Source organism: Schistocerca piceifrons, chromosome 10 (genome assembly GCF_021461385.2).
Source record: "Schistocerca piceifrons isolate TAMUIC-IGC-003096 chromosome 10, iqSchPice1.1, whole genome shotgun sequence".
NCBI lineage: Eukaryota > Metazoa > Arthropoda > Insecta > Orthoptera > Acrididae > Schistocerca > Schistocerca piceifrons.
In genome coordinates, this window is record NC_060147.1 from 110,126,199 (window position 1) to 110,148,469 (window position 22,271).

The 22,271-nt window shown below is 42.4% G+C and overlaps 1 protein-coding gene across 1 annotated transcript in view; it reads right to left on the reverse strand.

Moving 5' to 3' along the window:
• Window positions 1-1,583: 1,583 nt before the first annotated feature.
• The window catches only part of LOC124718731 (synaptic vesicle glycoprotein 2A-like), a 153,261-nt gene continuing 132,573 nt past the window's right edge, over window positions 1,584-22,271 (reverse strand). The window contains exons 10-12 of the mRNA XM_047244348.1: window positions 20,274-20,433; window positions 16,461-16,588; window positions 1,584-1,680 (exon numbers count right to left, since the gene is read on the reverse strand). Of these exons, the coding sequence (XP_047100304.1) occupies window positions 1,619-1,680; window positions 16,461-16,588; window positions 20,274-20,433 (350 nt within the window). The 3' untranslated portion in view covers window positions 1,584-1,618. The remainder of the gene's footprint in view (window positions 1,681-16,460; window positions 16,589-20,273; window positions 20,434-22,271) is intronic.

The following is a 22,271-nucleotide window of genomic DNA, read 5'->3' on the forward strand; positions in this document are numbered from 1 at the left end:
TGAATCTTCACAAGAGAATAATAATTTACTCAAAACATAAATATATTTAAAAAAACACCATAATGAACATAGATATGTTGAAGGTATAATGATGCAGAAAAAGTTAGAAGAATATTGAAGAATGAAAATAATAATAATAATAATTATTATTATTATTACTATAATCACAAAAATCATATTATTGAGTTGGTGCATAAGTTTGCAGCGTTCCTCCATAAGTTTAACAAACACAACATATCCACATGACAGACTTTAGTCATCAATAATATATTCTCCCCCACTGTTTATAACAGTTTGCCAGTGCTGTGGTAACTTCTCAATTCTGAAATAATAGAAATCACGTGGTTTTGAGATGAAGAAGTTATCGAGCCATGTTCGGAGTGCATCCGAAAAGGAAGTTCCTTAATGGTTGTTTGATAGAGAGTAGAAAAGATGAAAATCTGAGAGCACAAGTTATGGTGAATAAGGTGGTTGTGGAATGACTTCCCAACCCAGTTTCTATAGAATGTTTTTTGTCAGTCTAGCAGAATGTGGAAGGGCATTATCATCTAGAAGGCTCACGTCACGCAGTGTTCCTGGTCATTGTTTTTAGATTATGCCTGCAAGATGTCTCATTTGTTTAAAAATAAATGTCAGCACTGATGCGTACACCTTGGGCAAGCAACTTTTAGTTCTCTACAGAGTTTCTGTTCCACCAGATGCGTAACATTGTCTTTTGTGGATGCACACATGTCTTTGCACTAGGAGTTGTTTGGGCTCAACCATTCCTTTCATTTCCCCACGTTACCATAAAGACACCATTTCTTGCCACTGTTAACTACGCAGGATAGAAATGGTTGGTGTTGTTCATGAGCCAGTTGATTACGAGCAAGCAGAGATGCACATATGGCCACCCACTGATTTGCATGATTTTTGGTTGAGAGCATGCAGGACCCATACACCTAATATCTGAACCTTCTTCATTGTGTGCAAATGTCACATGATGGTGGACTGATTAGAGTTTGTCACATTTACCAGTTCTCGAGTACAATGATGTGGGTCATTGTGGTTTAATGCATTTAAATGATCTTCACTGAACCTCGAAGGTCTTCCTGAACATGGAGGGTCACTATTGAAAACCGATCCTCCTTAAAAGAATGAAACTATTTTATTTCTGTGCTCTGTCCAATGGCATTATCCCTATACATGGCACAAGTGTTTCTGGCTGTCACCCCTCTACTGAACTGAAAAAGAAGAAAATGTCAGAAATGTTCCGATTTCTCCACTTGGCACTCCATTCTCTAGCATGCACATCTCCACTATCTCCAAATGACAGAATGGGAATGTGTAAACTGAAACAGCAACAGTGAACAACAAATAAAAAATGAGAATTGATAAATAAACTCACAACAACTGGAATTCCAACATGCAAAACAAAAACACTATGAACTTATGCACCAAACTGATAAGAAGAAATATATGTAAATGAAAGAGAAAGGGATTTTCACTTGATTAAAACAATGAGAATGTAACAAAAATAATATGTATAATTTTAATATAGCACTTGAGTTCACAAGATTGCAAGAAGTGTACAACAGAACTTCCGGAGAAAGAACAGCCGATGCCGGTGTGGACACCCTCAGCCACGTAGCTCCTTCAACTTCGCTTCTGATGGCAGCAACGTCGATGCAAGGCCGCATGCTGCAAACGAGGAGGAAGGACCTTCCATTAGTTCATGAAGCAGCATAGTGCAGTCGAGTGGCAAACATTGTAATGCAAGATGCACAAACTGCCATTCAGTTTGGTCACATTGCCGAGGTTGTCCTACATGAAAGGCAAAGTAGGAAATATTCTATGTATCTGCTGGGAATGGGTGACAAACCACACAACTGCAGTGGTCTGTGCCTGGAGTCATGCAACACCTTCGCCATTCTTGTGCCTTCTGCAAAGCACAATTTGTGTCAGTGTGTGTGTGCGTGTGTGTGTGTGTGTGTGTGAGAGAGAGAGAGAGAGAGAGAGAGAGAGAGAGAGAGAGAGAGAGAGAGAGAGCGAGTGTGTCTCACTAGTCGAACCATTCCCTGCACATATGGGTGCCAGACTGGGTAAGTGCTGGGTTATTGAAAGTGTGTGAAATTTAGTTTGAGTACATAGAGACTGTGCTTTACTAAAACCAAAGAAACATTCATTTTCATAGGAATATTGGTTCTTGAGTGGGTACATATACAGACAGCACTATTGTCCACTATGAAAGATTTCCCAAATTTTTAGTTGTTAGAATGATGGTACCCCAACAGTGGTGTGCTTTATCATGCAACTGGTTTACAAGCGTTAAATCGGTACTTCATGTATCTGGTTGTTGCATTACGTCTCCAGGAAGCTGTCTGTGGTTTCAGCAACAGCACTACGAGAAATTGTCATGCTGTATATGCCCTCTTCTTGATCTCTTTCATCATTACTTTCCTGCATACCTTTTAATTGTTTGTTCATCCATTAATGTCTCGGTGATAACCTTAGTGTTGAGTGTGTGTAAGCCGATGTTAATGTTCAATCTGTTTCACAGTTTTCCTTGTTCAGCCACTGTATCAATTTCCCTACCTGCTGGGACTTGCAGAAGATGTGAATATACAAAGTATCAGTAGCCAACAATTCCGAATTAACTGACTCCTAGCTGTCGCTCAGTGCTGGATCCAGACTAGCATCAATGGCTGGCTGCACTTTTCTCCCACTCTTCATTATGGTGGCATTGTCCACGTTATCCTATGCTTCTGATGTTTGGAAAATATTGTCATGTAAGTTGACTTCTTCCCACACCTTCGACGTAGAATCAGTGAATTCATTTTCGTATTTGTTCAGCAAGGAGACAAGAAGTACATGCCGATTATGATAGTTCATTGATTTCAAAATTCCATGGCCTGAATTAGGGCTGTCATGTTGGGTGGAAGAAGCACTGCTTATGTACCATTCGACCTTAGAGTTACACCAGGAGGATCACTGGGTGGATTGTCAGTTGGAAGGATAGCTTTCAGAAGAACCTTTTTTTCTTCTTCAGCTCTTTTCTCATAGCAGCTACAAATGTTTTGTGGAATCAATGATTAAATATTTCTCTGTTCTTTCATGCTTCCTTCAGAGCTCAATTTTGTACTGGTAATCTATTTCTGTCTATGTGTTGAAAACAACGTGGATGTTGAGGCTCCCAATCTTTATAACTCCCATTTGCATTGCAACGTGTCATTAATGTTACATGCTGTTTCTTTTGGGTGTACAAACTACATTGCTTTGAAGGAAGCAATTTGTAGGAGATGGCCATTTCATCGGCATTGTACAAGGCATTAGCAGGTGAATATTGTTCCTCTGATATCTTCTGTATCTTCTTTAGATACGCTTTTGTATCGTTTCCAATAGCTGACCAACTTTCCCCAGTGACTGTCAGTTGTCGCATGCTGTTTCGTTTTTTCTAGTTCAGCAAGCAAACCTCACTTGCTGCAGACAAGACACTGCCACCAAGTTATTTGTTAAATCCAACTGCTTTTTCTTTATTATCAAGAATTGCTTTAATGCATTGTTGTATGAACCATCTTTAAACAACTACAGCCAGTTCATTATTCTCACAGTTTTGCATTACCTTCCGTTTTCACAACTCGCTCTCCATTTGGGTTACATGCTGTCAAATAGCATCAACTTTCTTTCTGATGTCATAAATAGTTGCTCATCCAACACTGTACTCTGCAACCATGACTTTCTGTGAAGAACCTTGATTTAACTTATCTAAAGTTTTGAGCTTTGCTTGAGATCTAATGTAACATGTTTCCTTATAGAAGCAATGCTTCTGAAATATGAAGAAAGCCACCATTTCAAACAGTGTAGCATTGTTTAACATGGTAATAAACTAACAAACACTGTTGTGCACAGTAATTCATTGTTGTGCAAGTCACTTCTACTTGAATGACTAGATGCCAGAAGGGGGCCATATTACTGAGACGCCTAATCATTGAGGGCAAGATTAGTGAGAGTTCAGTGCATTCTAATACTAATTTTATGTAAATATCTGTATATCTTTTTTAAGTATGAGAGTATATGCTGGCTCTATGGTGTAATCTAAAGGCCAACAAATTCAATCAAAACAAATGTCTCATCAAATGAAGGTAGTAGCTTTTGTTAATTTCAATAATTTTTATTTATTTTTGGATTATTTTAGTCAAAGTGTGAAAGAGTTTCAACATGCCATTGGCAGCCAGTGTCCCTAGAGGGGAGCATAAATAACAACTGATTTCAAAAGTACCCAGAGATACCCAGTTGGAGCCATGTTTTTCTTTCTCAATTTCTTTGTCTATTAACTGTTTTAATCCCATCCCAGCAAATTTTTGAACATCTTTGTAACTACTACACCCAACATCATCTTGTTTCTGTACTAAATATTCTACTATCCATCCACCCAACTGTTTTCTCCTCTACTGCTCCTTCCAGTGGCATATCAACTATTGCTGGATGCTGAAGCAGATGTCCGGTTAACATGTCCTTTCATTCTTATTTTTATTTTTATTTTTAATCTGACCATTTAATTTTTAACATTCTTCAATGGCCTATCTTTCAAATGCTTCTGGTTTCTTCTCCTCTGGATTTCCGATGGTCCACACAACACTGTGCAGCAGGTGTACATTTTCAGGCAATTCTTCCTCATTTCTATATGTGACGTGTGCTAATCTACATCTGACATCTTTCTTGCTTCAAACCACTATGTGTGATCATGTACCATGTACAGGAAAATTCTTTCACTCCTTCCACTACTGTGTTGTTCACAGTCACGATTTTAAACGAGTCACTGCTCTGCTTTCTACCTCTCTTCGCCTCATTCGTCTTTGCTTTGTTTCTTATGAGGCTATGTTCTACACTTAGCATTTTGTCAGTTCCTTTATGCACGTCTGCTTAATGTTCCATACATTCATCCACATTGGCTATGCCATTTATGATCATCAGCACTGTTATCTTTTCCCTGCTTTTTCTTATTGCTCTTCCAAAATTTCCTTTCACTTCCCCTGTTGCTCCTTCCATGTCAAAGTTTTGTTACTTGGACAGCTAATTTATGTTGATTACTTTCATTAGTTATAACAAAAAGCTCTTCACTGCAGCATTTGCAATCAATAACAAATAAAAGATCTGCACTTATGAAAATAGAGTATGTTACAATCTTTTTTTCTTTCAACCAAAAATTCTATGCGGGACAACAGATTTACTGATTGCAGTTAATCTTTAAAAGCTGCAACCGTGAACCCTTGATTCAATAATAATGTCACAAGGGGAGGGTCTGACATGTGTGTCACTGATTTTGGCCACGTTTTGCAAGGGTGTTCTATATCGAAAATAATCATACATGTGTTTTTGAAGAAAATCAAAGTCAAAGTCTATCATGGAAAATTCTATTTTCAGTGCATAGCATGGAAGGATAATCTAAGAACAAACATATTGTATTAATATACAAGGTGACCCAACAAGGACTTTACAGCTGTAGAATCATATAGAAATTTACTGAGATAACTGACAGAATTGGTAAATGTGTCATTTTCTAGCAAACAACCCAAGCTTCACATGAAAATGTCAAGCGTCATTTTGGATCGATGTGACTACCATTTGTGATGCAGCAAACATCCCATTGGTAATCAATTTATTCCCACATTCATTGCAGCAAGCTGGGTGTAACTTGTGCAGCAGCAGCATAGATTCGATTTTTCAGGTTGGCTAAATTGTTTGGCAAGGGAGGAACATACTCATGGTCTTTAATTAAACCTGAGTGAAAGAAGTCCAGTGGTGTCAAGTCTGAGGAGCAAGGTGGCCATGCAATTGGCTCTCCACGGGCAATCCAGCAATCTGGGAGCGATTACTGAGAAAACTTCAAACTTTCCCAAGAAAATTAGATGGTGCATCATCTTGCTAATAGTAAACCATACCATCTCATTCATCTTCATCGATCTATGGAATTAAAAAGTTTTCAAGCATATCCAGATACCCAAAATATGCACCAGCAAAGGTAGCCATTTTGACAGTGCAGTATGCTCGCATCCCTGGTGGTGGAATGGGGTACTGATGCACTACGCTAATCAAACTTTAGTTTGTTTGCTACAAAATGAGATGTCTACTAATTATGGAACTAATCTACAGGTGTTGTACTACAAAACTGCTGGTCTGTATTTGATTCATGGGTGCTATCCCTTTCTTTTTTCTTTTCCTTTTTTTCCCCCAGTGTACCTGATAATCGGACGACTTTTCTTTGCAATTTTTTTAAAGTAAAACATTGGGATATACATTTAATAATCAAGCAAGTATATGTAATGTATTGACTGATTGCTTAATCCTCACTAACTGTCTCATTGTGAATGTTCTCACAATCAGTGGGGTGAACCTTATCATAGAAATATATTTCTCACACCATGCACAACACACAGACCAAATCTCACAGCACTGACATGTTTTATGATACAATTTTCATGGAAAAACGCATGTTTCACACTGTTAGAGTCAGATCTATTAATGATCAATTTGAATGTGTACAGACCAATGCATGAATTTAGATAGCATCCACTCTGTCTTGAAATTCTATGCTTTGCTGTGATATCACCTAACTTTGAAGCTGTGCAATGAAATTCTTTACCTGTTGAAAAATGAACGTCACACATTTGACAAAGAGAGGTACATTTCTGTGGTATCGTTTTCACAGTTAGGTCGGTTGAGCATCATTAGCTACAAAAGTCCTATCATAGTGCATCATGTAGCGTGATGAAAATAACTTATTTGATGTCATGTGACTAGGGCCTCCTGTCTGGTAGACCGTTTGCCGGGTGCAAGTCTTTCAATTTGATGCCACTTTGGCAACTTGCACGTCGATGGGGATGAAATGATGATGATTAGCACAACACAACACCCAGTCCCTGAGCAGAGAAAATCTCTGACCCAGCTGGGAATCTAACCCGAGCCCTTAAGATTCATTCTGTCATGCTGACCACTCAGCTCCAGGGGGCAGACACTTATTAGATTATTAATGACACCTGATGATGTTTTATTTAAAGAAAGGGAAAGAAAGGTATTCTCATTATCAGAATATTATCAGACACACCAAAAAAAAATATCGAATGAAAATAAATGCCATGACCAAGAATCAAACACAGACCAGTGGTTTGGTAGCCTAATGCCCTGAGAACTTTTTTTATTTTTTTATCTCATTTTGTATGTTATTGTTCGTTGCATTTGTTGTTGGCAGCATTTCCAGATGCTGCAATGGATGGGTTACTTAACAGACATATACAACCACTCGTCCGGCGAAAGATCCGTACTCAAAGACTGGAAAGGTGCACAGGTCACATTAATATTCAAGAAAGGCAGAATGAGTAATCCATTAAATTACAGGCCCATATAATTTAATGTCAATATGCAGCATGATTTTGGAACATACTTTGTGTTTGAACACTGCCAGACACTTAAGTACGATTTGCAGAGTATCCGCATACATGCAGATTATGGATTACCTCAAAGAGAACAGTCTATTAACAAATAATCAACACGGGCTTAGAAAACACCATTCTCGTGAAAGAGAAATAGCTCTTTACTCACACGAAGTGTTGAGTGCTATCGACAAGGTATGCATTTCCAGAAGGCTTTTGAAACTGTACCTCACAAGTGGCTTGTAATCAAAGTGGTGCTTATGGAATATCATCTCAGTTATCCAATTGGATTAATGATTTACTATCAGAGAGGTCACAGTTCACAGTAACTGACAGAAAGTCGTTGAGTAAAACAGAAGCGATTTCTGGAGTTCCCCAAGATAGTGTTATAGGCCCTCTGTTGTTGTTTATCAACATAAATCATTAAGGAGACAATCTGAGCAGCTGTCTTGGGCTGTTTACAGAGGATGTTGACATTTATTGTCTAGCAAAGTAATCAGAAAATCAAAACCAAATGCAAAATGATTAAGATATGATATCTGTATGGCCTGGAAATTGGCAGTTGATGCTAAATAATGAAAAGTGTGAGGTAACCACATGAGTGCTAGAAGGAATCCATTAAACTACAGTTACATGATTAATCAATCAAATCTAAAGCCCATAAATTCAGCTAAATACCTGGGCATTACAATTACAAATAATTTAATTGGAAAGGACACACAGAAAATGTTGTGTGGGAGGCAAACTGAAGACTACATTTTATTGGCAGAACACTTAGAAAATATAACAGATCCGCTATAGAGAGTGCCTACACTATACTTGTCCATCCTCTTTTGGAATACTGATGCGCGGGCTTGGATCCTTACCAGACAGGTTCGTTGGTTGTTTTAGAGAGGGGGCAGAGGGGGGGGGGGGGCAAACAAAAAAAATGAGGTCATCAGTCCCTTCGGATTAGGGAAGGAAGTCGGGCATGCTCTTTCAAAGGCACCACCCCAGCATTTACCTGAGGTGATTTACGGAAACCACAGAAAATCTAAATGAGGATGGCCGGACACGGGTTTGAACCATCATCCTCCCAAGTGTGAGCCCAGTGTGCTAACCACTGCACCACCCCACTCACTTTAGCAGATAATGAAGTACACTGAGAAAGTTCAAAGAAAAGCAGCATGTTTTGTATTATCACAAAATACAGAAGAGAGTGTCACTGATATGATGCAGGGTTTGGGGTGGACATCATTAAAACAAAGATGTGTCTTGTTGTGGCAGGATCTTCTCACAGAATTTCAGTCACCAACTTTCTTCTCCAAATGTGAAAATATTTCATTGATACCAGCATACATTGGGAGAAACAATCATCACAATAAAATAAGAAAAATCAGAGCTCACACCGGAAAGACATAGGTATTTGTTTTTTCTGCACACTGTTTGAGAATGTAATAATAGAGAATTATTGCTAAGTAGCTTCAGTGACTCCTATGTCAGCCACTTACGTGTGATTTGCAGAGTATCGATGTAGATGTATTAGAGAGGGCCTGAATGCAAACAACTAACCAATGGTCGTCATTTACAAGTAAAACTCCCCCCCCCCCTCCCCCCTCCCTAACACACACTCAACTCTCTAGCGTGGATGTCTCAAATGATGCTAAAATAGTTTTGTGAAGTCCTTACAGTGTCTGCTTTGCTGACAATGCAAGTGTTATAACCAAGCCTAACTGAGTAATTTCAACACACAAATATGTAAATAATATTCCTTTGAAAATTAATGACTGGTCCACTACAAGTGGACTGCCACTGAACTTAGATAATAAACAATACATGCAGTTCAATATTGCACAGGGCCTTACCACGTTGTGAGAAATGTAAGTCATTAAATGAAACTGAGTACTCTCAGATCTTAGGTGCTTGCATTGCTAATAATGTCAACTGGAAGTCAAATGTTACAGATCATCTTAAATATGCAAGCTCTGCAACTTTCGCGGTATAGGTGATATCAGATTTTGGAGATCAAAATGTAAGTACATAGACTTAGTTCTCCTATTTTCATCCACTACTGTCATATGGCACTATATTTTGTGGTAACTCGTAATTTAGAAAAAAATGTGTTTCTTAGATAAAAGAATTTAATGAGGACATGGAATGTAGCAGAGGAGGGTAATATTTACTGTACCTAAAGACACCATGTCAAATAACATATTCAATACCATAACCATATATTCTATGTGTATGTTGTGTGCACTGACTGATTTAAGTATTCATATTTTTACTGTTGTGTGGATTTTAATTCAACTTCTGTTTCTCACTTGTGCAACTTTTATACAATTATTTAATTTTGTTATCCAAATCGCCAACATGTTAATAGTGCTAAAATCTACAATTAACATTTTCTCATACCAGAAGAAATGCTTGCAACAGAACATAGTTCATACACATACAATGGAATTATGATAGTAATAAAATGTACAAAGTACACTGAGGTGACAAAAGTCATGGGATACCTCCTAATATTGTGTTGGACCTCCTTTTACCTGGCATAGTGCCAGGTCTTGTGACACGACACATTGTCATCCATAAAAATTCCATTTTAGCTCGGGAACATGAAGTCCATGAACTGCTGAAAATGGTCACCAGGTAACTGAATATAGCAATTTCCAATCAATGACCAATCCAGTCGAACCAGAGGACTTAGTTCATTCCATGTAAACACAGCCCACACCATTATGGAGCCACCACCAGACTGCACAGTGCCTTGTGGACAGCTTGGGTCCATGGCTTTGTGGGGTCTGCATCACACTAGAACTCTACCATCAACTCTTACCAACTGAATTCGGGACTCATCTGACCAGCCCACAGATTTCCGGTCATCTAGGGTTCAAGCGATATCGTCAGGAGAGCAAGAGAAGCATTCCAGGCAATGTCATGCTTTAGGAAAGGCACTTGAGTCAGTCACCCACTGCCACAGCCCATTAAAACCGAACTTTGCAGCACTGCCCTAACAGATATGTTCGTCATTCATCCCACTTCGATATCTGCATTTATATCATGCAGTGGTGACTGTCTTTTAGCACTCACAACTCTACGCAAGTACTGCTGCATTGACCATGGTGAGAGATAATGCCTGAAATTTGGTATTCTCGGCACACTCTCGACTTTGTGGATCTCATAATACTCAATATCCTAGCGATTTCCAAAAATGGAATGTCCCAGGCATCTAGCTACAACGAACGTTCCATGTTCTGTTAATTCCATTCTTGTGGCCATAATCTTGTCAGAAACCTTTTCACATGAATCACCTGAGTACAAATGACAGCTCCGCCAATGCACAACCCTTTTATACCTTGTGTAATCAATAGTACCACCATCTGGATATGTGCATATCACTACCCCATCATTTTTGTCATCTCAATGTAAGTAAGCTGTAATGTTGCTTAAAAGTACTGTTAATGAGTGCTTCAAAATATAATTTCTCACGAAATTGTAACATACGTCAAACTCAGATTATAACAATAAAAACTTAATAATTTACTGTAATTCATGATATACATAATTTTTTGCAAAACTTTAATTTTAATTTGTAATTTTGTCAATATCATCTTTTCAGTAATGTAAAAAGTACATATGATTATTGTGAAGGTATTTAATATGGCTTGGCAGAGACCACACAAGCAGTCTTTGTAAGGACACTCTTCGTACAGTCGTATTTGGAGTATGATCTGTGCCAGTCAGTATAATTTAGTTCAGTGTGAATGATTTTCTCTTGGTTTTGTCACTATATTCAAAGCTGGAAACAAATATGTCGAGTACTTAGTAGATGGACACTGTGTTCCATCACATGAGTGTTATGCCCAATTATGAGAGTTACAATTACAGTGAAGTGAGTCTATTGAGTTACATTCCTGTGACAACACATCAAATTCAAAATTAGGTTGAATTCAATTTAACAGAATTGTTAAAGACAGTGTGTAAGGTTCATGTATAAACCTCTTATAAAAGGTCTTTAAACAGTCAGATGTACTGACAACAGCCTTGCAGTACATAAACTGCTTTATGAAGTTTGTTTTAATGTTGAATTGTAGGCAGAAAACAACAGTAGTGTTCATAAATATAATACTTGAAGCAGAAATGATTAATACTATGCCTCATTTAGCCTTAAAGTGGCTCAGAAAGGAGTGAGGTATTCAGCCAAAAAAATCTTTGGCCATCTACCAATGATGTAAAGAATTTTGGAGATACAAACTCAAATTGCATCTGGTTTACAACTACCTGCACTCCAGTGAAGGATTTATGAACGTGAAGTAGTATGATGTTTCTTGTGTGTGTGTGTGTGTGTGTGTGTGTGTATGTGTATGTTTCTGTGTGTTTAAGACAGGGAGAGATGGTACATTGAACATAGTTAAGTGTAAATCACTGTATGTGTACACAGGGTCAACATTAATAAAACTGATGAACTGCCGGAACGGGTTCCTGACTGTGAGTGGAGGAAAATAGATCCTATGAACATGTGTCTGGAAAAGGATGGTGAGCATGCAATGACAACAGACCATCCTGGTACACAGTACAGAGCTGTGTCGCATCCTTGTCACAAGAGATGTTCATAGTGAGCTCCACGGGATGCAATGAACATGTTCACACATTCATTCATGGATGCTGCACTTTTTCGCATGTTCCAATCTCTAGTATGACACATGTCACGAACGTGCAGCTGAAGGGTCTGCACACCAGGAACTAGTTCAGCATACACAGCACTTTTCAGATGCCTCCAGAGGTAAAAATCCAGGGGATTTAGAACCGGTGATCTGGCTGGCCAAACTACAGGGTTTCTGTGTCCTATCCTGTGTCTGGGGAAGATGTTGTTGACGTGCTTGCGAGTGATAATGCAGACGTGAGTGGATCTCCACCATGCAGAAACCACGTAAACTGTCCTATTGCCAAAGGCACATTCTCTAGCAGCCCAGACAGAGTATTCTGCAGCAACTCCAGGTACGTTCCTCCACCGAGGCATTGTGGAATAATAACTGGTCCAAGTATGTGGTCGCCAAGAATCCCTGCCCACACATTGTAGCTGAACCGATGCTCATAAGATGTCTCATCATTCTCCTAGGATTGTCTGTAGTCCACAGATGACGATTATGCAGATTGATGATGACAGTTCTGGTAGAGGTTACTTCGACGGTAAAGAGGATTGATGACAGAAATCCAACTATTGTGATCGCCTGGCGAAAAAACTATCGACAAAAACCCTTCTGTAGAATGAAATCGGCTGCTGATAAACCTTGCACTCATTGCATGTGATAGGGATAGTAGCGGTTGTCATGCAGGATACACATAATCGTACTTTGACTTAAACCATGTTGGCAGGCCACTTGCCAGCAGATTGTACTGGGGCTCATCTCAATATCCTGAACAATCTGGTCCTCCAAAACTGTTGTACACACAGTCCACTGCCTCCCTGCATGTTCGTCCATCTGAAAGGACTCATGATCACACAAGTGTCCAAAAAGGGCTTGAAATGTTGTCCGATGTGGTTGATGTCTTTGAGAGTACTTGTTTTGATACAATTGTGCTGCATCTCGACCGTTTCCACCTGCTGGGCCATACACAAACACCATCTCGGCTTGTTTCTGACATGGATACTGGACCATTCTGCTGCTTACAGTACGCTCTGCCAATCACACAATCTGCAACACACAAGGAACACATGGCACACGGTCAGAGGAACTTCCATTCGTCAGCACCATCTACCGTGGCAATGACGCATTTCCAGACAGATGTTCACACGACCATTTTTCCTCCATTTACAGCCAGGAATTCGTCCCAGCGGTTCGTCGATTAGCCGGCTGTTGTGGCTGTGGTAAAAATTGCTGTTTTGAAGAGCGCGCTGCAGTGCGTAGTGTAAAGCAGTCACCCTCCGTTTCTGGCGGTGGCGCCGCTGTGGCAATCACAGCTTTGGTGTCTCCCTCTGGTGTGAACGGGGAAAGGTTGCCTGTTCACGTGCATTTAAGGGGCACTATGAGCTCGGAAGGGCCCCACCCCCCCCCCCCCCCCAAATTCTATAAGTTCCTCCAGATCCGTATACGCCTCCCATCCCCCACGCGGATCTTCTATGATCTCATTCCTTTCCCCCATCTGCTCCTCTTCCTCGAACATATCCGCATCCTCTACACCTCCTGCCGCCTTGATCCCCCTCACCCCCTGGTTGCTCCTCTCCTATCCCCGCCCCCTGCCACGTCTTCACTGTTGTATCCCCCCTACCCTCCATCTCTACACCCTACATCTCCTTTCCCAAGGTGGCTTCCATCAACTCCCCCTCCCGGATGGTGCCCTCTCTCCCTCCATTTATCCCTCCTATCAACTCTGATCCTCACCCCTCTCCTTTCCTCTGTCCTTTCCCTGGGCTCCCTCTTCCTTCCCCCTTTCCATCCCGTGTTTTCTCCCCGCCTACCTTCTCCCTATCTCCTTTCTCCCCCCCCCCCCCCCCAGTCCTTTTGTACTCCCCTCCTCTGCCTTCCTCACTTCCTGGCACGTCTGCTCAGCACCCCCCCACCCCTCTTATGGATCATCATCTTCCACTGACTCCTTTCTCCCCTCCCCCTTCACTTTTCCTCTCCTTCCCACCATTTTTTTCCCGTCATCTGACCAGTTTCCCACCACCTGCTCTCGGGTGTGGTATGTCATATTTGTGCCAACTTTTTAGTGCAGTGTTTAAGTGAGTGTTCAGTGTTGTGCGTCTTTCCACAGTGTTGCGAACAGAAATCATGCTGTCGCTGGGTGTGCATTTTGTATCTCTTGCGAACAGAACCCAGACTGTCGCCGTGTTTTTTAATTGTCTGTCTATTATTTTTCTGCTTCCTGTGTATTTTATAAGCATCATCAACCCTGTGTTTTATGTTTTAAGCTCCAGAATTTTCTGCCATTTTACCTTTAAGTCACCGATTTTATCGCCAACTGTTATTATGTTTTTATTATCTTCATCTTTTTAAAACAAATTCTGTAGGCTGAAGAGCGACGTAATAAGCCGCTGCTGCTGCCAGCCTGCCCCCTTTAGGGGGAATCGAAACTCAATAAAGAAAAAAAAAAAAAAAAAAGCTCGGAAGGGGGTCAGGGTCAGTCAGTCGGAGGCAGTTGGTCAACCAGGGTAGTCTGTCAGTCTCGGCGAGTCTAGTCGGTTGGTCAGGCGGAGAGTGTCTGGGTCAGTTACTCGTCACCGGTTGCTGGTCTGTCTCTCGTTCGCATTTGTGCGGCAGTCAGTGTCTGTTTTTCGTCCGGAGTGCTAGTATGTGTTAGGCCGCCAGTCTGCTCGAGTTGCTCAGGCAATGGTCATTGGCCGTTGGATCGGTCGTTGGTCGGTCGGTTGGTCGGTCGCGCACTGAGACACGAGATGACGTGTCCGTCTTGAGCGTCGGCGCATGTGAGGTCCCCACGTGAGTCCAGTGGGCAGCGCCGTATAGAAAGGGGTAGTGGCTTCGCTGTTCACACGAGAGCAACAGGAGCGAAACCACGACATCGGGCTGGCCGGTGCGAGCTGCGACGCCGTGAGACGGGAGATCGGCGCGCCTTCCTGCGTCCGTTGAAGCGGCTGGAAGTGGACGGTTCGGGAGAGCGTTGGGGGTGCTGCGCCATGTCTTCGCCAGAAATCGCAGTTTATTAGAAGTTAAGTGATTGGAGATATGTTGTTTCATTTACTCGTTAAATGCTACTTGCTTTAAACCCCCTCTCCCCACCCCACTGCCGGCCGGGGTGGCCGAGCGGTTCTAGGCGCTACAGTCTGGAACCGCGCGACAGCTACGGTCGCAGGTTCAAATCCTGCCTCGGGCATGGATGTGTGTGATTTCCTTAGGTTAGTTAGGTTTAAGTAGTTCTAAGTTCTAGGGGACTGATGACCTCAGAAGTTAAGTCTCATAGTGCTCAGAGCCATTTGAACCATTTTGAACCCCACCCCACTGTCGGTCTGCCGTACCTTAAAAGCTGCCTCTGTCAGGTCGGATTCGGTGTTAACGAATTTATTGCTTAAAGGCCGAATTCTTGAAATATGTTTTCATCTTGCCTATCATCTTGCGAGGTGGTATAAGTGTAATGTAGAGCATGTTGTACATTTTATGTAAGTTTGCATTTATGGGTTTTATTTAAATAGTCATTTTAGGTTATAAGGTTGCCACCCTTCCACCGTAAGAGTCCTTCAAATAAAAAATAAAAAAATTAAAAAAAAAAACAAATTGCACTTTCGGTGGCAAATAATTTGAGTGTTGTACCATTTCCATTCCTCTTACGGGGTGCCTAGTTTAGGTGTTTGTGTGAGTTGGTAAAATTTTTTTGTTTAAAGTAATCTGGTGTGTTGCAGATTTGCACCAGTGTAGTCTTTCAGAGGTTGTTGTGAGCGGTCGTGACTACGGCCGTGTTGAAAGGGAGCAGGCAAGCTTCTCAGCCCGAAGGCTCCTACTCTTAATATTGTCCTTTCTGCCTCTAAATAAAATTGTAAACTGATATTTCGAGGTTGCTTTTCCGCTTATAATTTTAAATCTCTTTTTGAAAAAGCTTTTAGGAATAAAATTCACATTTGTTAAAAGTAATTTCATTTTCCATCAGTTACTTTCTGGCAACTACTTCCACGCTCCCCTAGCGTGATTAATTGTGTTAATGTTCTTGATGAATCGCTAGTAAATACAGTAAATTGTTTAAGAAAATATTTTGGAACACAATTTACTTCAGTCTGGAACCGCGCTGCTGCTACGGTCGCAAGTTCGAATCCTGCCTCGGGTATGGATGTGTGTGATGTCCTTAGGTTAGTTAGGTTTAAGTAGTTCTGAGTCTAGGGGACTGATGACCTCAGATGTTAAGTCCCATACTACACACAGCCATTTGAACCAAGTTTGTCGATTTTGTTAATGGTCATACTGTACGTGAAAATATAAATAAACACTTTGGTAAACATGTTGCGTTATTTTCTTCTGAGAACATGTACTTATATAATTGTGAAACTAACTCATTCTCTGTCATAGTGAGAGGACACGTTTATGGTCCAAAGGACATCCAAATACTCAACTAACGTCTACATACCAACGACGTATCCTCCAAGGATGGCGATGGCGAGGACGCAGTTGGAGTCAATGAGGGCACCCAGCATGAGTGATGTGATGAAGGTGCCCAGGCGGCCGAAACACAGCGACAGGCACACCGCCATGGCTCTGCAATTAGAAAATGCACACCAACAGCTCTATAATTTTGGTAATTGAGAGGTAAAACATGTTCACTCGGTGATACGCGATAATCAGTAGAGAGAGAGGGGTGTTTATGCAGGGGAAGGCAGAGGAGGGGAGTACAAAAGGACTCGAGAGGGGGGGGAGAAAGGAGATAGGGAGAGGGTAGGCGGGGAGAAAACACAGGATGGAAGGGGGGAGGAAGAGGGAGCCCAGGGAAAGGACAGAGGAAAGGAGAGGGGTGAGGATCAGAGTTGATAGGAGGGATAAATGGAGGGAGAGAGGGCACCATCCGGAAGGTGGAGTTGATGGAAGCCACCTTGGGAAAGGAGATGTAGGGTGTAGAGATGGAGGGTAGGGGGGATACAACAGTGAAGACGTGGCAGGGGGCGGTGATAGGAGAAGAGCAACCAGGGGGTGAGGGGGATCAAGGCAGCGGGAGGAGTATAGGATGCGGATATGTTCGAGGAAGAGGAGCAGATGGGGGAAAGGAATGAGATCATAAAAGATCCGCGTGGGGGACGGGAGGCGTATACGGAAGGCGAGGTGGAGTGCGTGACGCTCAAGGATCTGGAGGGACTTATAGAATTTGGGGGGGGGGGGCTTCCGAGCTGGCATAAAAACCTTACCGTGCACCACTCTGACCAACCTATGTCGCACTTGCCGAATAGAGAGGCCTTATATTAAAGTCAAGTCTGTAAACTAGAACAGTTGGTCTCTAATATTAACTTACCTTGTTATCGATTCGATAGGAGAAAGTGTATGTGCCTTTATTGCCTGCATAGGCTCAGCTTGAATTTGCTATACGATCAGTTTGTCCGATTTGCAGACTTTGACATACTGCAATTTTAAACGATAAAATTTACGTTTGGGGAAGTATGCCGGTGCCAGCCCCATCATACAGGACACATACGAGTAAGTATCCAAATTCCTCAACATTTCAGTTTTGTGTTAAAATGGTTACGCAAACATTGGAATAACAGTGGTGCTCTACCCATACATGCCTCTTGCATTGGTGTGGCAAGTGGTGGCAGGCTTAGTGGTACCGAAAATACACTAATCAGCCAAAACTTAATGATTGCTGTACACGATGGCGTTGGATGCCGCATGGTGGCCTTCCGAGCACGTGACTCTGTAATGAAAGTACATAAGCAAAGCAGATATGGATAGGCATCAGCCTAGCGAAGATATGCGCTGCAAATGGATAAATAAATTGAGCTCAGTGGCTTTGAGAAAGGGTGGGTTATTATTGTGCATAGCTTGTGAATGAGTGTCTCGACAACAGAGAAGGTGGTCGAACGTTCATGTGCTGGTGTCATGAGCATCTATAGAAAGACGTAGAACAACACTGAAACTACCACTGGACGCTAAATAGTTGGACGCCCCTGACTCTTCACAGAATGTGATGTTCGGAGAATTGTCTGCTCTGCAAAGTAGGGTAGATGGCGGTCTGTAGCGTCTCTGTGGAAAGAGCACAATGCTGGTGGATGCACAAGTGTTTCAGAGCACACTTTTCATCGTACATTGTTGAACACGGACCTGCGCAGGAGACCACCCTTACATGTTCACATGCTGACTCAACGAGATCATCAATTATGACTGCAGTGGGCACAAGAACATCGGGATTCGTCCATAGATCAATGGAAACGTGTTGGATTTTCGCATGAATTACATATTTTTGCTACACAAGTCTATCGTCGCATCCGTAAACTCCGTCATCAAGGTGAACAGTGGTTCGAAACATGCATGGATGCAGGCGGGTGGGAGCAGTATTGTGCTATTGGGGACATTTTCTGCACTTGCAAGGGACTTGTGGTAGTAATCAAAGACATGCTGACAGCTGTGCATACCTGCATCCCCTCATGCTTGATGTCTTCTCTGAAGGCGATGTCATCTTTCAGCAGTATAATTGTCCATGTTTCAGACACAGAATCGTGCTACAGTGGTCTGAGGAGCATTATAGTGAACGCACATTGATGTCTCGGCGAGCAAATTCGCCCAATGTAAATCCTTCTGCGTGGCTATTGGTAGCCAAAACCATGTACGCAAATTGGTAGCCCATTATTTACGTGAATTACATCAACTGTGCGTAGACATCTTATATTACACACCTTCAAAAACCTACCAATGGACTGTCGGCCACAGCGATGTCGCAGATTTGATGTTTTATCGGATTGCTGATGTTCACGGTACACGCGTGAAATGGTCGTACGGGAAAATCCCCACTTCATCGCTACCTCGGAGATGCTGTGTCCCATCGCTCATTGCGGCGACTATAGCACTGCGTCCAAACTCCCTTAAATCTTGATAACCTGCCATTGTAGCAGCAATAACCGATCTAACAACTGTGTCAGACACTTGTTGCCTCATTTAGCCGTTGCTGACCGCAGCGCTGTATTCTGCCTTTTTACATAACTCTGTATTTCAATACGCATGCCAATACCAGTTACTCTGGCGCTTCAGTGTAAAGGACTTGACAATATTTACGATTAATTCCTTCCACGTTTCGCCTTCTCTCCTTTGCTTACAAGGGAACTTCCCCATCGCACCCCCCTCAGATTTAGTTATAAGTTGGCACAGTGGATAGGCCTTGAAAAACTGAACACAGATCAATCGAGAAAACAGGAAGAAGTTGTGTGGAACTATGAAAAAAGTAAGGGAAATATACAAACTGAGTAGTCCATGAGCAACATAGGCAACATAAGGAGCCCTGGAGCTCCGGAGCGCGGTGGTCCCGTGGTTAGCGTGAGCAGCTACAGAGCGAGAGGTCCTAGGTTCAAGTCTTCCCTCGACTGAAAATTTTACTTTCTTTATTTTCGCGAAGTTGTGATCTGTCCGTTCGTTCATTGACGTCTCTGTTTACTGTAATAAGTTTAGCGTCTGTGTTTTGCGACCGCACCGCAAAACCGTGCGTTTAGTAGACGAAAGGACGTGCCTCACCAATGGGAACCGAAAACATTTGATCGCAAGGTCATAGGTCAACCGATTCCTCCACGGGAAAACACGTCTGATGTATTCTATACGACACTGGTGACGGCATGTGAGTCACATGACAGGAATATGTTGTCGACCCACCTAACTTCTCCACTTGACGAATGGGTGAAAAGATTCTTCTACCTTGCCCGATTTAGGTTTTCTTGTGGATGTGATAATCACTCCCAAAAAAGTGAAGAAAACATAAGAGTTTGCCACATAAACTGAAAATAAAAAATTAAATATTTCTCTCGAGGGAGACTTGAACCTAGCACCTCTTGTTCCATAGCTGCTCTTGCTAACCACGGGACCACGGCGCTCCTTGCCTACCAGTGTCCTTGATGTTGCATATCTTCGCATGGACTACTCAGTTTGTATATTTTACTAATTTTTTTCATAGTTCCACACAATTTCTTCCTGTTTTCTCGATTGATCTGCGTTCAGTTTTTCAAGGCCTATCCACTGTGCCAACTTATAATTAAATCTGAGAAGGGTGCGATGGGGAGGTTCCCTTGTTAGTACTGCCTTTAACTCTTATTTTTCAGCTGGTGATCACCGTACAGAAACTTGTAAACGTACACAAAACAGTTCCTCAGTGCTTGTTGGACTGACCCTGTTCGTGTCGCTCGTATGCACTCGAAAAGAAAATGAAATCTGTGCACCACATTTGGAAGTGCTGGCAAGAGCTGTGGTGGCTTACCTGAGATAGGTGGGGACGGTATCGACGACGACGACGTTGACGACGGACACGCACATCCCGGAGAGCACGATGAAGGCCATCGGCAGCAGCAGCACCTCCAGGTCGGTCTGCGCCCACAGGACGGCCACACCGCACGCCCCGGACACCGTCAGGCACACCGCTGTAACGGCAGCGGCACCCGTCAGTAGTTCTGGGGAATGGTGGGTCTACACCTAAACCTGTACATCACTGTGCAGCTTCCAAAGAATGAAATAATAGAGGTCCCACAATACGATGGCGCGCGGGGGGGGGGGGGGGGGGGCCGTCGGGGGGGAGGCAAAAGTAACGGGAATTGGCCTGCGGTGGAGAGGAAGAGTGGGGGAGCCCATTGTTCGACCAGGTGTCCGTTACCGTCACGGCACGCGAGTCAATGTGCGCAGCTGTGTCACTGTGACTGCATTGGTTCGCCCGTGAGAGTTTTTTTTAGTAAGGCAACTTTCTCCATTTCGGCAAAAACGTGATGGCAGATTGTCGAGAGCAACGCGTGGCTGTGAAATTTTGTTTCCTTTTGGGGAAATCGGCCTTGGAAACTATTGTAATGCTTAAGACTGCTTGAGAGGATGCTGCCCTAAGTAAAACCAGAGTCTAAGAGCGGTTTTCAAATTTTAAAAATGGACAAATGTCTGTTGTAAACCATCCCAGTTCAGGACGCCAGTCAGTGTCAAGAAGTGACCAAAAAGTCGTCAAAATGAATCCCCTCGTTCGTGAAGACCGTTGCCGAACCATTAATCATCTTTGTGAGATGTCTAGATTTTCATGGAGTTCAACTCAAAGGATTTTGTCTGAAGATTTGCACATGAGAAGTGTTGCAGCCAAATTTGTCCCTCACCTTCTCGCAGACGGACAAAGCGAGCATCGACTTCAGGCACGTTTTGAGCTTCACTATCAACTCAAAGAGGACCCTGAATTTTTTTTTCGAAGCCACTGGAAGACAAGTGACTCTTCTCGTTCCAAAGAAGCTCGCCAATTGAAGTCAATCATCAAGAGGTTGGTCATTTGTTTCTTCGATTGCAGAGGTGTTGTGCAAGTGGACTTCATTCTCCTGGGTCAAACTGTCAACCAGGAGCTCTACTTGAAGATTTTGAAAAGGTTGAGGGCGAGTATCTGGAAGAGAAGGATAGATCTTTGGCGCACAGGCGACTGGTTCTTCCATCATGATAACACGTTGGCCCACACCGCCCCCTCCGTACAGCTGTTTTTGACCAAAAACAGCATGACACCGATTGTCCACCACCCCCCGTACTTACCGGATCTAGCCCTCTGTGATTTTTCTTTTGTTCTTCAGATTCAAAAGGGACACGAAACAAAAGCATTTTGCCACTGTGGAGGAGGTAAAACAAAAATCGTTGGAAGACATAACGAACATCCCAATAAGTGAATTTAAAAACTGTTCTGAATAATCGAAGCATCGTTTGAAGAAGTGCATTTTGGTTGGAAAATACTTTGAAGGTGAACAAAATTTGGTGTAAAAATATTAAGAAATAAAGACGTCATGAGGGATTTCCACTCTGGTAGCCTCCTGAAGAACCGTATTGCTGCTCTCCATGAAACAATGCACATGGCATTGCAAACTCAGAGGTGAGGTTTATTTTACTTAATGTGTTTGTATATTCAGTCTACAGCTAAACTGACACATCAGTTGACAAACAGCCTATTGGCTTCTGTCTCGTGTTCTTTGGTCAATGCTTGTTTGATGATTTTCCTGTCGTTGTGGTCTTCAGTCTAAAGACTGGTTTGCAGTTCTCCTCACTACTCTATCCTCTGCTAGTCTCTTTATCTCCGAGTAACTACTGCAACCTACGTCTTTCTGAATCTGCTTACTGTATTCATCTCTTGGTCTCCCTCTATGATTTTTAACACCCAAATTTCCCTCCGACCTCCAATACTAAACTAGTGATTCCTTGATGCCTCAGAATGTGTCCTGCCAACCGATCCCTTCTTGTAGTCAAGTTGAGCCAC